Source organism: Heteronotia binoei, chromosome 20, assembly GCF_032191835.1.
Source record: "Heteronotia binoei isolate CCM8104 ecotype False Entrance Well chromosome 20, APGP_CSIRO_Hbin_v1, whole genome shotgun sequence".
In the NCBI taxonomy this organism is placed as follows: domain Eukaryota; kingdom Metazoa; phylum Chordata; class Lepidosauria; order Squamata; family Gekkonidae; genus Heteronotia; species Heteronotia binoei.
Window position 1 is genome coordinate 25,298,548 of NC_083242.1, and position 16,439 is coordinate 25,314,986.

Here is a 16,439-nt window from a genome sequence, read left to right on the forward strand (position 1 = left end):
TGTGAGGTGGGTGGGGCTGAGAGGGCTCTCACAGCAGCTGCCCTTTCAAGGACAACCTCTGCCAGAGCTATGGCTGACCCAAGGCCATTCCAGCAGATGCAAGTGGAGGAGTGGGGAATCAAACTTGGTTCTCCCAGATAAGAGTCCGCACACTTAACCACTACACCAAACTGGCTCTCTATCAAGCATCCATATCAGACCATCTGAACAAACCTGGACCGGAAACCCTTATTAATTTATGGGGGACACTGACTCAGAATCTTATGAAACCTGGAAACTTGCTTAACTGCCATGCAAACATTAGTAAAAGTCACACATTATACTTTAGTGACTGGGTCAGCAAAACAATACCTTTGTCAGATGCAACCTGACACCCAGGATATTTTATATAGCGCTTAGAATGTTCCAAGGGCTCCCACCCCAACCACCCGGAAGGTTACACGCTATTGTTTACTACTGGAAGCCAAGGGTGAGTAGAGCAAACCGGAATTCCCTGGCTGGGCTGGAATTTGAATCCATGCCTTCTGAAACCTGGCATCCTATTTCATGGAGCCACGTGCATCAAGAAAAGCTCACTAATGTTGAAATATGCTTTGCTGGATCAGGCTGCAGCTGATCTAAATTAGAAGCATATATGAACATATGAAGCTGCCTTATACTAAATCAGACCCTTGGTCCATCAAAGTCACTATTGTCTTCTCAGACTGGCAGCAGCTCTCCAGGGTCTCAAGCTGAGGTTTTTCACACCTATTTGCCTGGACCCTTTTTTTTGGAGATGCCGGGGATCGAACCTGGGACCTTCTGCTTCCCAAGCAGATGCTCTACCACTGAGCCACCGTCCCTCCCCTTTACTTTACTGAACAGCAGGAGTTGGTACCTTTTATCGAATTTAGCATCCAGGACTGGACTATTTTGATTTATTTGAATAAAATGGTCTTTGAGCGACACTGAAAAAAATTAAAAGGACACAAGCGTGTTGATAAAAGGTTGTATGTGAATAAATGTTGCAACAGAGGTATTTGAAGCATATCATACACAGCTTTTGGTTCTATGCGTTTAATTGCTGATCTAAATTCAGCATTCCAGTATCTTTGGATGCATGTACACACAGAGGGAGTGTGGAGGCACCTGACATCCTGTGATACACAGGAAGGTTCCATTTAGTTATCATGTTGGACAAAGCTTTGCAAGAAACTAACTGAAACATTCAGGTTACCTGGAGATCCTACGAACTAAAAAAAATACCCCCCCCCCAAAAAAAGGCTTAGACTTTTTAAACAAGTACAACAGCCTTCCCAAACTCTTTACAGAGAGGCTCTCTCACTGCTGACTAAACTCTTCTTCCACAACACCATTAGAGAGCGACAATCCTAGATTTGTAAGCGCCCCCCCCAAGTTGATCAGACACTCATTTCATGCATCCTTCAGGACACAGAAACATACAGCTGGAAGGTACCCTAAGGGTCATCTAGTCCAACCCCCTGCACAATGCAGGAAATTCACTGTTAGCTCTTCCCCCCCTGGCTCTATGCTCAGAGCAAGGGAAAAAACTTTCAGGATACCTGGGACAATCTGGCCTGGAGGAAAATTCCTTCCTGATCCAAAATGACAATCAACATTACTCTTATATAAGAAAGAGCCACAAGAGCTGAGCACTGGCTCTTCCCTTCTTGCTCTCACCGTCTGCTTACATTTCCCCACTTTCCCACTGCTTGGCTGACACACGTCTGAGACCCTTGAGATGCATCTCCACAAACACACTCAAAAGAGGAGAGGACCACCCTGCAGTTCTGCACAAGCGTGATCCCTTCACTTAGAAAGTGAGGCGAGAGTCGGGGGAGGGGGGCAGAGACCAGCAGGCCCCGAAGAAACGGGGCTATCATCAACTCTTACACAACCCCATTTAAAACAGGAGCCTCTCACTACCTGGGGATGTGCGAGGATAACCCTCTCCAAATAAAGGATGCTGTTACAGAATGAAACAATGCGGCGCATTTTGGGTCGGGAGACTTGGGTTCAAATCCCCCGCTCTGCCATGAAGCTCATCCGGTTCCCTGACCCTACTTCACAAAGTTGTTGTGAGGATGAAATGACACCACTTTGAGATCCTCGGGGGGGAAAGATTTTAAACGTGATCGACAGAACGGCACCAGAATGGCCCGGGATACTCCAGATCACCTTTAACAACAACCAGCTCCGACTAGATGACCCCCGATGGTCCCATTCCACTCTGAGATTAAACAAAGCTGCGCTCAGACGAGAAACGGAAATGTTGCATTTCTCCGGAATCCTGCTGATGCCTTCGGAGGAGAATTTTAACCTGCGCTGGTAACAGGTGGCGAATATTCCTGATCTCTTCACCGGGAGGATTTTTTAAAAAGAGATTTTTAAAAACCGACGACCCCCTTTCGCCCCCCCCCCCCAAGAGCGGGACGTTCCCCTCGCCCTCCAAGCCCGGCGGCTGGAACTCCGCCTTGCAAAGTAGTACTCGAGTGCCTCCTGGATGCTGGGGAAATGGGGCGCTTGCAAAAAAAATACCTGCGACGCTAAGAGGAAGCGAAGCGGCACGCAGGAGCTCCCCGAACACGTCTGCAAAGCGCCCTGCAGGTTTCCCGGGTGGGCAAAAAACCCTCGCCGTCTTTTTTCCGCTAGTTTTGCCAAAAACCCAGCCCCCAAACTGCAAAAGGGCATCGAAATCTCCAGCGCGCCGCTCCGCTTACCTTTGGGAAGGGACATAGCTGGGCTCCGAACCCGCGAGGGAGCCCGAGTCGTCCGTGCCAATCAGGCACCGGCAGGGCAGGTCCGGGCACCGCCGCGCTCCAGCACAACAGCGCGCAAACGAGCAGGGCTGGAGCCTCGCCCCCTCTGGGCCCCCATTGGCTGGAGCTCCCCAAAGAGGCGCGGCCTCCAAAGCCTAACCCCGCCCCCGCAGCGTTTCCTTCTCAGGTGACGGGGAAGGAAATGCCACCTGTTGGGCACGTGCGCGCCCGGCCATTCGTCCTCGTCGTGACGCAAGCGCCGGGCTCGCCCTCCGGGTGTCACCGGACTCTTCGTCGTTCGCAGCTGCTAGGGAGACCGTGGGACACGTTTCGGTGCGTGCGTGGGTGTCTAGCTGCGTTTTCCATCGGCGCGGTTGCGGCCGAGCTTTGCTGAATTCCAGAGGCCTTCGTCAGTTGTTGCAACCAAAACGGCCAAGAAGCTGCTTGCGACAGCCGAAACGTTTGCAGCTGCCCAAGGGGCTTTCTGGATCGCTTCGGAGAGGCTGGCCTCCTAGGATGGAAAAGCCTACACGCAGGGACGCCGCAGGAACCTCCTCCTCCTGCGCCCCCCCCCCCAAATTGGTCTTCAGGTATACTGCCACTCAACATAGAGGTTCCATTTGGCCTTCCACTGCTAATAGCCATTGGTGACCCTATCTTCCATGATTTGTTTAGCCTCCCTTTTAAAGCCACAGGAGGGCCCATTTGGTTTTATTCATTTACAAAACAAAGTTGGAGTCCAGAGGCACCTTTAAGGCCAACAAAGTTTCGTTCTGGGTATAAGTTTTCATGTGGGTGCGCATAACAAACAACTGAAGCACAGCTTCAGAGAGCCTGTTTGGTGTATGTAGTGCAGGGGTGACAAACAGTAGCTCTCCAAATGTTTTTGCCTACAGCTCCCATCAGCCCCAGCCATTGGCCATACTGGCTGGGGCTGATGGGAGTTGTAGGCAAAAAACATCTGGAGAGCTACTGTTGGCCACCCCAGGTGTAGTGGTTAAGTGCACAGACTAATCTGGGAGAACTGGGTTTGATTCCCCCACTCCTCCACATACACCTGCTGAGTGACCTTGGGTCAGACACAGTTCTTTCAGAGCTGTTCTCTCAAGAGCAGTTTCTGTCAGAGTTCTCTCAGCCCCACCTACCTCACAGGGTGTCTGCTGTGGGAGAGGAAGGGAAGGAGATTGGAAGGCACTCCGAGTGTAGGGTGGGTTGTAAACCCAATCTCTTCTCTCTTGTTCTTCTGAAGTGTTAACATGACATGTTAAATAATGCAAAATCACATGATAGGATCCTGTTCTCAGTTGGGAAACTCCAGAAGATTGGGGGTGAAGCCCGGGGCGGGTGGGGTTTGAGGAGAGGAGGGACCTCAGCCATGTATAGTAATATAGACTCCATTCTCCAAAACTGCCACCTGCAGGACATGTTTGGTGATCTCCAGGCCTTGCCTGGAGGATGGCAGCCCCAGGGCCATGGCTGCATCCTATGCACAATTTATTCTATGGCAGAATTGCACCAGGAGTTATACAGTAGTACAAGATACATAACCAAGTTGATACAATGGGCATGCAGACCGATTGGGCAATTCCTCTAAATACTAATCTCTAAATTTTCAATCCCTCAATCACAGCTGTGAAGAGTTCAGAGAACTCTGTCATCTCCCCGGAGAACGTGACACTCGCATTCCTGTGACAGATGGGAAATAGTTTTGTAGGCTGCACTGCACCAGCTTTCAGGTCCTGGTATTTTGCTCCATTTAAGAAACAGGTCTGCACATCTGCCAAATCCTGTTCATATTCTATTGGCTGTCTTCCATGTGACAAGATTAGAAGAGGAAGATATTGGATTTATATCCTGCCCTATACTCAGAGCAGTCACAATCTCCTTTACCTCCCCCCCCACACACACAAGTAAGTAAGTAAAATTTTATTTATATCCCGCCCTCCCCCGCCGAAGCAGGCTCAGGGTGGCTAACAACATTTAAAAGTGAACAATACAATAATAAGACATTAAAATCACATTAAAACCAATCAATAGTTAGTTAAAACATATCTAAATTTGACACTGTTTAAATCTGGCAGTAAACATTATTGTTTGACACTATGTCTGTCAGATGGTGTAGTGGTGATGGATCCCTAGACCAGACCATATTGGCGTTTCCTTTATTGTGCACCTATAATTCAGTCGTTGATAAACGCCTGTTTAAAGAGGGTGGTCTTGCAGGCCCTGCGGAACTGATCTAAGTTCTGCAGGGCCCGCACTTCCTCTGGGAGCTGATTCCAAAGGTGTGGGGCCGCGGCAGAAAAGGCCCGAGTGCGGGTGTTTTGAAGTTTAACTTCTTTTGGCCCAGGAATAGTCAATCTGTTTTGTCCTGCTGACCTCAGTGCTCTCTGGGGCTCATATGGGGAGAGACGGTCCCTCAGGTAGGTCGGTCCTTGGCCATGTAGGGCTTTAAAGGTAATGACCAGCACTTTGTACTGGATCCGGTATACAATCGGCAGCCAGTGCAGTCTGGCTGCCGATTGTATACAAACACCCTGTGAGGTAGGTGGGACTGAGAGAGCTTTTACAGCAGCTGCCCTTTCAAGGACAACTCCTACGAGAGCTATGGCTGACCCAAGGCCATGCTAGCAGGTGCAAGTGGAGGAGTGGGGAATCAAACCCGGTTCTCCCAGATAAGAGTCCGCACACTTCACCACTGCACCAAACTGGCTCTCAAGTCAAATCCTGCGGGCCTCTCGTTGGTGTATTTTAGGTTATATATATTGAGTGGTACCAATTACAACCATTCATTCCCTAGACTGAAATCCTGCAATTGCAGGAATTGTGTTTATTGTGGGGTGTCATGACCTTAGTCTGGATAGACCTGCATCAGCCTTGTGTTTGTGGATGGGCAGCTCTCCGTTTTCAGCAATCTTTCTATGTTCATGAAGAAGAGCTTCTTGTCTTCAGAGATGCGGGGGAACGATGTGGCACAATGTGGGTAGCCAATAAGTCAGAGAGGGTTGAATTATCCACTGATGGTCCTCATTGTTGTGTTAAGTTGGGCATCAAGTTTGTGGTCATGGGGAATGTTGAGCTACACTGAAGCACCATATTGCACAGAATTATACACCAGCGCCAAAGCTGAGCCTCTTAAGTCAGGGGTATCAAATTCATTTGTTACGAGGGCTGGATTTGACACAAATGAGACTTTGTAGGGCCAAGCCCTGCATGTCTTGAAATGTAAAGCCAGATGGTGGAGATGCAAACTTTATAAAGGATACAGAGACACACAAAGATATTATTTTTAACTGTTGTGATATTTTGTTTAAAGTGGAAAGGTGGGGCAATCGTGGGATTTGGCAATGCAATTTTTTAAAATAAAACATGAAGAAAAAGCACAAGGATCACAGCAGAAATTTGAAAATATATAACATGCTTTGAATCTAGGAAACATGAAACGGCTGAGCATTGCAAGCTTCTCTCCCCCACTCCCGGATCTACTCAATTTGACAATAGCTCTTCAGTGTAATATGGCTATGGATTCCCAGGTTAGAGTACTCACTAGACACCAGTCCTCAGGTCCATTCATCAGAGACAAGCTGGCTGAGGCCTGAGAAAATACCTTATAACAATTAATTCAGATTACTTTGGCAGGCGTGGGGAAAGGGGAGCTGTTATGGCCAGAGGTATAATTATTGGGGGACCAACCATCCAAGTTAGTCTGGCAAGACAGTCTTGCAATTGCATGGTGATAATGGTTGCTATCTGATCTGTCAAGAAAGCTTCTCCAGCATATACTCGAGGAGACTGATGGTAATTTCTGGGCAAAACCTTACAAATTATCAACCTGAATTAAAATAATTTTACACAAGGGACCAGGGTCCCCAACTTTTTAAAGCCCGGGGGGGTTGTGAGGATAAAATGGAAGAGAGAAGAACAACGTAAGCCTCTTCGCGTCTCCATTGCAGAGAAAGGTAGGGTATAAATAAAGTAAATAAAGGCTGAGAATATGTCACCCAGGCAGAATGGGGATTTGAACCTGGGTCTTTCTGATTCTAGTCCGATGCAGAGGTGGGCTGTGCAAAAATGTACCAGCGTAACCTTCAGGTATGCCTCTAATAGATGCAACGTAATGTGGCAGCAGCATCACTACTACTACTGCAATAACAAAAAACAAAGTGTTGCAAAATGTTACTGCCCTGCGTGTCACCTGCCATTGAGTTTCATCCATATGATCTCACCCTGTATCAGAACACTGTGACGTCACATCCTGTTGGAGTTGCTACTCAGCAAAATGGAGACTTGCCCCAACAACATTCTCCAATCAGGTCTCAGTTTTCTTTCCTCATCCGACTGCAAAGTTGTGCTCTTATTTTTTTCCATTATTTCCAATGCTGTATTTGGGAGTAACCCCAACTGCAGTTCGGTCTATATGTGAGTTTCCTGCATTGTGCAGGGGGTTGGACTAGATGACCCCGGAGGTACCTTCCAACTCTTATGATTCTATTCTTGCATGGCAGTAAGTTCTACTGTGCCCTGATCTGGAAGGCTCAGCCTAGCTCCATCTTGTCAGACCTTGGAAGCTATGAAAGGTCAGCCACAGTCAGCAGTTGAATGGGAGACCGCCCAGGAAGTCCAGGGGCACTACACACAGGCAGGCAATGGCAACCTACCTCTGTCAAGCGCGCTCATTTCTGAACCACATTTTACTAAACAGCTGTCCCCCATTATTTACAACCCAGAGGGCATGTAGCGAAACCATCTGGCCCTGGGATGTTTATACTAGAGGCTGGTCGCTGGTACCTCCAAGCCACCTCCCCGCTCCCCCCCGTTTCACACAGACAACCCTTATCTCTCCACAGAGAAGTGTGAGAAGGTTTGATGTTTTCAGTAGCCTAAGATTCCTTAGTAGTAAAATAGATAGCTGCTTAGTAACCTTTGAACCTGTGACTCAAGTATGCATCTGTAACGGAACCTTCGATGACATCCTATATAGCAACTGTGTAATTGTTTGTACCCCATTACTCCCAAGGGTTGTGTCCTTGGCAAAGCTCCTGAGTTTCTTACAATAAACCTATCTTTTAATTCAAAACAAAAGGACTCTGTTATTGGGAAATATCGGCGCTTGACAACCTCTTGCCTTGAAAACTCTGGGAGTGCCATAAGTCACCTGCCACTTGACGGCATTTTTCAACACCAAGTTCCCCTGAACTCAACAGGACTTACTTCCAAGTAACTCGTTGGCCCCCTGGAGGAACTAGTTAGCCACTGTGTTGGCCCCAAGACTAGATATATGTTGACAGTTGACAGAGTAACATTTGCAGTGAATGAGAAGACTGTAGCTGAATATGCAATAATGACAAAACTGATTATATAAACAGAAGACCTCTGAAAGGATTTCAACAGAAATTGCAAGCCTATTACTCATATTATGGGGATAGTTAAGTATCTTGATTCCTGAAACTATTTGTATATTCTATCAGAGATGATGAAGATATTGATCACAGTTATAACTCTTTTTAATACTCAGTATTGGGGAAGGCAATGGCAAACCACCCCGTAAAAAGTCTGCTGTGAAAACATGAAAGAAAAGTCATCCGAGTCGAAAACGACTGGTGCTTGCACAGGGGACTACCTTTACCATTTTTTTTATTCTGCCAGCATGTAAATGCTCTATAAGAATAAGACGTAGAAATGGTCAAATGTTTAAGAAATACCTAGGCTCTTAAGACGGTTTAAACTTAGCATTAAAAATTATCTAATTGTAAGAGATGTATCTTTTATTATTAATAGGATACTGCAACTAAGAAAGTTCTTGATTATTCAAATACTGTAATAATGTTGTATTATCTGTTCTTACATTTTAAATTATTGAACAATTAAGACAATATCTAGATTTTTCAGGATGGTTTAAATTTAGTTCAAGAATTCATCTAATTGCAAAAGGTGTAACCTTTTTATTGTTAATAGAATATTGTAACCAAGAAAATTGTTATCTGTTATTTTGAAGAGAGAACTCACTTCAAAATACTGTAATAAGAATGTTTTAATATCTGCTCTCACGTGTGAATTATGTATTCAAGTGGTAAGCTGCAGTACTGCAGTCCAAGCTCTGCTCACGACCTGAGTTCGATCCCGGTGGAAGCTGGGTTCAGGTACCCTGCTCAAGGTTGACTCAGCCTTCCATTCTTCCAGGGTTGGTAAATTGAGAACCCAGCTTGCTGGGGGTAAAGTGTAAATGACTGGGGAAGGCAATGGCAAACCACCCTGTAAAAAGTCTGCCATGAAAACGTCGTCACCCCAGAGTCAGAAATGACTGGTGCTTGCATAGGAGACTACCTTTACCTTTATTACTAAAATGGTTGATTTTACTTGTTTTTCGTTGTTGTATGTAACTATTAATACAATTTGAAAATCGCTTATGAATTTATACTTTCCCCTTCCCCTTTTTTCTCTTTTGAATCACCCCCCCCCCTTTTTTTTTTCCTTTGGAAAAAATAAAACACATTTTTGAAAAGAGGCATGCATCTGTAACAAGGGGATTGCGACTTTCTTTGTACAGTTGTCCTAAGGATTTAAAAAAGATGAAGGCATACAAGGGACTTTCTTTCTTGTCCATCAACAGTCTTATAAGATTCTTACCGGTATGGCTCAGTGAAGATATGATCCTCACAGCATGCTTGAAAATCAGTTTCCCTGACTCATAACACTAATTTTCTGCTCAGGTAAATGCTCTTGAGTGGCTGATGTGCTTGCAGTTAACGAGATGTATCTGGAGCACGAGTACTGCTTCTGCATCTCAGCAGCTGGCACATTCGTTATCATGCTAGACAACCCCCCTGTTGACGCACTGTTGGGTCATTGCTGAACTTTTACTGCTGCTAGCCTCCAGGTGGGGCCTGGAGATCTCCAGGAATTGAACATATGAAGCATATGAAGCTGCCTTATACTGAATCAGACCCTTGGTCCATCAAAGTCAGTATTGTCTTCTCAGACTGGCAGCGGCTCTCCAGGTCTCAAGCTGAGGTTTTCCACACCTATTTGCCTGGACCCTTTTTTGGAGATGCCAGGGATTGAACCTGGGACCTTCTGCTTCCCAAGCAGATGCTCTACCACTGAGCCACCGTCCCTCCCGATCAACAGTTCCCCTGCAGAAAATGACTGCCTTGAAGGATGGGCTGTTTGACATTATACCATGCTGAGATCCCTCTGCTCCCCAAACCCTAGGGATGCTAACCTCCAGGTGAGGCCTGGAGATCTCTTGGAATTACAACTGATGTCAAGATGGCAGAGATGCTGCGAATGAACGTGAGCTGGGCTCGGGGCGTTTCTTTTTTGTAGCAGGAACTCCTTTTGCATATTAGGCCACACACCCCTGATGTAGCCAATCCTCTAAGAGTTTACCAGGCCTACTGTAAGCTCCAGGAGGATTGGCTACATCAGGGGTGTGTGGCCTAATATGCAAAAGGAGTTCCTGCTACAAAAAAAAGCCCTGACTGTGCTGTAATCCAGATCCTGGATCTGCTCCCCCCCAGCTACATTAAAGCACCCTAAGAGATTAGCCAAAACTGGTTTGTGTCCTGAGAGGGATGCCAGCCTCCAGGTGGGGACTGGAGATCATCTGGAATTACAACTGATGCTGGGACTACAGAGATCAGTTCCTCCGGAGAAAATGGCTGCTTTGGAGGCTGAATGCTATAGGGCATGGGTGGCCAACGGTAGCTCTCCAGATGTTTCTTGCCTACAACTCCCATCAGCCCCAGCCAGCATGGCCAATGGCTGGGGCTGATGGGAGTTGTAGGCAAAAAAACATCTGGAGAGCTACCGTTGGCCACCCCTGCTATAGAGTATTATATGCCACTAAGGTTCCTCTCCAGGCTTTTCCCCTACCTAACTCTGCCCTCCCCGGGCTCCAACCACAAATCTTTGGGAATTTCCCAACCCAGAGCTGGCAGTCACTGAATCGTCTGAATACTGCAGCTTCTCAAAAGCAAAACACACATTTGAGGGAAACCTATCAGAGCAACGAAAGCAGATGAACAACATCCACCGCACAGTTTAAAATTGCCCCAGGTACGCAGGGCAGTTGCCAAAGCAATGAGCCATAGTTCCCAAATGGCAACACATGCACCAAAGCTTTGAAAGTCACTTTAGAATACTGACATGTTTTCAAGGGATCAGGCGTGCCTCCTGGTGATCTGCAGTTGCATAAAAATCGAGCAGAGCAGAGACCTCACCCCGGTCGTCAGAGAGATGAAATTAAGGGCCTCTATAATATAGTGGGTTCAACGTATGTTGCAGTCAACATAGCTCTCTTTATTCAGTATAGGGTTGCCAAGTCCAATTCAAGAAATATCTGGGGACTTTGGGAGTGGAGCCAGGAGATATTAGGGATGGAGCCAAGATCAAGGCTGTGACAAGCATCATTGAACTCCAAAGGGAGTTCTGGCCATCACATTTAAAGGGACGGCACACCTTTTCAACGCCTTCCTTCCATAGGAAATAATGAAGGATAGGGGCACCTTCTTTTGGGGCTCATAGAATTGGACCCCCTGGTCCAATCTTTTTGAAACTTGGGGGGTATTTTGGGGAGAGGCACTAGATGCTATACTGAAAATTCAGTGCCTCTACCTCAAAAAACAGCCCCTCCCCAAGCCCCAGATACCCACGGATCAATTCTCCATGATTTTCTGTGGGAATAAATCTCCCTAGGAAATAACAGAGTTCCCAGCAGACATTTCCCTCCCCCCCCCCTCCCGCTTTCTGATGACCCTGAAGCGGAGGGAGGGCCTCCAAACCGGGGGATCCCCTGCCCCCACCTGGGGATTGGCAACCCTACAGCATAGTAACGGCTGAACTCTAAGACTCACTTACTGGGCCAACATGGCCAACTATATACAGGTCAAGGTTCCCGCGCTAGAACGCCATTGGATCATTCAAGCCTGTGATGGCAGCAAGGATTTGGATCCTACTGCCAGGCCCAGTGTTCCTGAGTCCCCAAGCTCCGAAAAGGCTCCAATGAGCCATGCAGGAGCCTGGTTAATAGCAACGTTAGTCCACATACACAACAGTCTCGGAGGAGAAAAAACACTATTTGAAGCAAATTTGTGATCTCTCCATCATGTTCGCTCTGCCACCTAGTGCTGAACTAGTCAAGGAAATCTGCCACCCACGTAGATCAGGCTGGCTTTAACAGGTGTCCTTTGTTAATGTCTGGCAAAGCAACATAGAGATTCCAGTTGCTAAGCTGCTAGCCTAAAATCATGAGGATCCTCCTGCGGATAGTCACAAAGTATTCCAGCGGAGACAGGAATAGGTCAACATGGATGCTTATATGCAACCCCCAGTCAATTATATAGTATCTCAGGTAAACTGACCAAAACAATGAAGATGAAGATTTAACTTATCTAGATGTATGCTACTGTTTTCAGTGTGTATGTGTCAGGATAGTTGGTGTAATAAAGAATCCAAAGATGCAGTCTGGGTATACTCTTGCTTGGGAGTAAGCCCAACGGAGTGCATTGGGGCTTACTTCTGAGTAAACTTGCAGAAGATCAGGCCGTGCAAAGAAGCAGCTGGCTGAAATTTCACTTTGGGCCCAAATGCGCTGTGAGCCTTAGAAAAGTAATTCTCTCTCAGCTCCATTTGCCAAAAAAGAAAAGAACAATGGTTAATATTGCTTCTTTACTATGCTGGGCCGTTGCAAAAACTGCTGAGGTAATAAATGCATGCGAATGCTCTGCACAATTGAAAAGTCAGCGCGTCCCATCCTTTTCTGTATGGTGACCCAGAAGTCCAAATGTACTTAGTATGGTTATCCATCCAGGGCTGGCCCAAAAGGTTTTGGCACCCTAGGCAAACTCTGGCCATCACACCCATCTGGTTCAATATTCCATTTTGTACAGTGGCTAATCAGTTGTTTTTGAGAAACCAACAAACTTCACATAGAGAGTGAAGCTGCCCCCAGAGCGAACCCCAAGCAAATGGCGTTCTGACACGCACAGCCTTTGCATATGGAGGTTAAATTCCAACCTTTGACCACTCTCACCTTCTTTGTGACTCTCTCTAATTCCTCCCCCCTTAAGATTCTCATGCATCCTAGTCAGGTCAGCAGGGAAGAACAAGCTGACTGTCCCTGGGCCAAGGGAGGCGAAATTACAGAGCACTCGGGCACGGCCCACGGGCCTTCTCCGTGGCAGCCCTGTGCCTGTGGAATCAACTCCCGGAAGAGGTACGGGCCCTGCGGAGCCTAGACCAATTCCGCAGGGCCTGCAAGACCATCCTCTTTAGGCAGGCTTTCCTAGACTGCTGACAAAGGATGGCCGAACAGATGATCCAACAAAGTATAGTGATCCTTGCCATTATATAAATATGTAAATGGATAAATAGCGCCCGGAACATCTCTGCTGCTGTTAAGTTATAAATTATATAAGCTGGATTAGTCTTAAGATATATATTTAACTATGTATAATTTTAATGTCGTTTTTAATTATTGTATACTGTATAATGTTTTACTTGAATGTTGTTAGCCGCCCTGAGCCTGCCTAGGTGGGGAGGGCAGGATACAAATAAAATTTAATAATAATAATTAATAATAATAATAATAGTGATCATCAGGACACATTTTACTTGATCAACGTATATGCACTAGGGGAAAAATGCCAATTGATGTATGAGCTGGAAGATAACTGTTTCTGTGGTCAGATCTTGGTTTCCGAAGTACAAAAGTCCGCAATGGAAGGGGCAGAGGTGGCCATTAGGGAGGGCTGGCCTGCAATACATTTTCAGAGGCTTTTCAACTTACATTTGGGAAGCAGCCATCCCTGGTTACTATTTGGATGGAAGACTGGCAAGGAAGTCCAGGGCTGAGATGGAAAGGCAGGCAACCACAAACCACCTCTGAACATCCTGTGTTTTGATGGCACTTTCCAGCACCACTACCAACAACCTAATTCAAAAGTGCCTGGGGGGAATGGAATGCAACAGTGCCACCTACAGGCAAGTGTCTACATACCTGGGGACTCCCAAGACATGCCAAAGACACAAACCAGTCCAGTGAGGACTGAGTACACTCTGGGATGCATACTGTAAAGTTTACAAAGGGCGGGGGGAAGGAGAAATCGGTCTGTGCATAGAATACTGGAGGAAGAGAGGCTTTGAAGGGGTGTTTCAGTGTTGTTCTCTCCCATGATTCCTCACAGCCCCAGTCCCAGCTTATAATTATTTTAAAGGTGTGTTTTCGGAGTCACTCATAAGCATAGCAGTGTTATTAACACCAGACAAACTGGCATTTATTATTTCTTTTAAGAACATAAGAGAAGCCATGTTGGATCAGGCTAATGGCCCATCCAGTCCAACACTCTGTATCACACAGTGGCCAAAAGGAATATATATATACACTCTGGGATGCATACTGTAAAGTTTACAAAGGGCGGGGGGAAGGAGAAATCGGTCTGTGCATAGAATCCTGGAGGAAGAGAGGCTATGTGTGGCTAATAGCCACTGATGGACCTCTGCTCCATATTTTATCTAACCCCCCTATAATGTACCAGAACCAGAGACGAGCGTAGGGCAACATACTTTATTGCAGGTACATTATCAGGTAGAGAACTGAGAACACGCGGGCCGGGTCCCGCTTATATACAATACCCGGAACAACCTCTCAGTCTGGTCAGCCCAATCCAGGCTGTTTGAGCTTCCCGCCCTAGTGGGTGATTGGTGGGCGTTCGTGCGCTCTGCAGTGCCGCTTAGGGACAGCCCCTGTCCCTGCCGCACCTGGTCGCGCGTGGCGGGGTTCTGTTATTGCGTAACGTCGGCCTCACAATACACTACACCCCTCTTGAAGCTGGTGTGGCTCTTGGGGATTGCTGGACCGAATTGAGCCATGTGGCAGCCTCTCTGGGGCCTGGCTGGCCAGCAAGGATCATGGGGTCCAGCTGGCCCCAGGGCCAGGCAGGGATCACAGGGCCCAGATGTACTGTGCGGCAGCCTCCCTGGGGCCTGGCTGGCCGGCCAGAATTGCTGCAGGGCCTGGAAAAGTTACTCTCACAGTTCAGTTTGCACTTGATTATCCCAGAGGGTGTGGCCTAATATTCTAATGAGTGTGTGACCTAATATGCTAATATTAGGGGATGTGAACTAATATTCTACTGAGTTCCTGCTGAGCTTTTTATACAAAAAAGCCCTGGACCTATGCATTTGCCTAGGGCAGCGGGCTGGGTGTGTGTGTGTATATGTGTGTGTCAGATTAGGCTCCCCCCACATGACTTCAAATTGAAAAACAATTATTTGCATTAATTTTGCTGGCCTGAATCATTTTTTTAAGTGGATAATTTTTTATGGCCCGCGAATGATGTTATAAATATCCATATGGGTCTTGGCAGAAAAAAGGTCCCCCACCCCTGGAGTAGGGGCTTCTGCAGGTGCCAACCTGCAAATGGGCAACATCAACAACAGCCCACACTTGGACTTTCTCCATTGTGGCCCCTGCCTTGTGGAATGGCTGCCCTAGGAGGTCAGGCAATAGGGCTTCACAGAACAAAACGGTGTCACAACCTTGCTGGGACAAATGATTAAGGGCTGTGGCCTTGACTGCTGCATTTAGCTTATTGTAAGCAGGATCCCATCTGTGTGATTTCTGTTCTGCTTCATGTGCCATGTGAATACTTAGGCTGTGCATAAGTTTTTTCTAGTGGTTCTAAAATTCAAATGCATGGGTTACTGAATGCCCTCTGCCGCAGAAGTCACGCACAAGCCGGGCACCCTCCCTGCCCTCCAGCTTTGACCGCGGCCCACAGGGGGGCAGAAGGGTGTGGGCAGCCTCTGCAGTCCCAGCGACCTTGGGAGGGTTGCCAAGTCCAATTTAAGAAATATCTGGGGACTTTGGGGGTGGAGCCAGGAGACTCTGGGGGAGGATCCAGGAGACATTAAGGGTGGAGCCAAGATCAAGGCTGTGACAAGCATAATTGAACTCCAAAGGGAGTTCTGGCCCTCACATTTAAAGGGATGGCACACCTTTTCAATGCCTTCCTTCCATAGGAAATAATGAAGGATAGGGGCACCTTCTTTTGGCGCTCATAGAATTGGACCCCCTGGTCCAATCGTTTTGAAACTTGGGGGGTATTTTGGGAAGAGGCACTAGATGCTATTCTGAAAATTTGGTGCCTTTACCTCAAAAAACAGCCCCCCCCCCCCAGAGCCCCAGATACCCGCGGATCAATTCTCCATTATTTTCTATGGGAATAAATCTGCCTAGGGAATAATAGAGTTCCCAGCAGACATTTCCCTCCCCTCCCCCCGCTTTCTGATGACCCTGAAGCGGGGGGAGGGCCTCCAAACCGGGAGATCCCCTGCCCCCACCTGGGGATTGGCAACCCTAGCGTGGAGGAGGGTGGCGGGGGCATTAGAAGCCTTGCCGTGGGTGGTGGGGTGGGGCCTTGCCTAGGATGCCTCATGCCTTAGGGCCAACCTGGGGGTGTGACAAGCACGACTGAAGTCCAAAGGGAGTTCTGGCCATCACATTGAAAGGGTCTGCCAGCCTTTTAAACACCTTCCCTCCATTTGGAAATAATGAAAGATAACGGCACCTTCTTTTGGGGGCTCATAGAATTGGACCCCCTGGCCCACTCTTTTTGAAACTTGGGGGGGGGGCTGTTTTGAGGATAGACACCAGATGCTATGCTGAAAATTAGGTGC

At 47.3% G+C, this 16,439-nt stretch overlaps 1 protein-coding gene across 1 annotated transcript in view; it reads right to left on the reverse strand.

The window, feature by feature from the left end:
* The window catches only part of MAP2K3 (mitogen-activated protein kinase kinase 3), a 70,342-nt gene extending 67,502 nt beyond the window's left edge, over positions 1–2,840 (reverse strand). Inside the window, exon 1 of the mRNA XM_060260781.1 lies at positions 2,721–2,840. Within this exon, the coding sequence (XP_060116764.1) occupies positions 2,721–2,736 (16 nt within the window). The 5' untranslated portion in view covers positions 2,737–2,840. The remainder of the gene's footprint in view (positions 1–2,720) is intronic.
* Positions 2,841–16,439: the final 13,599 nt, after the last annotated feature.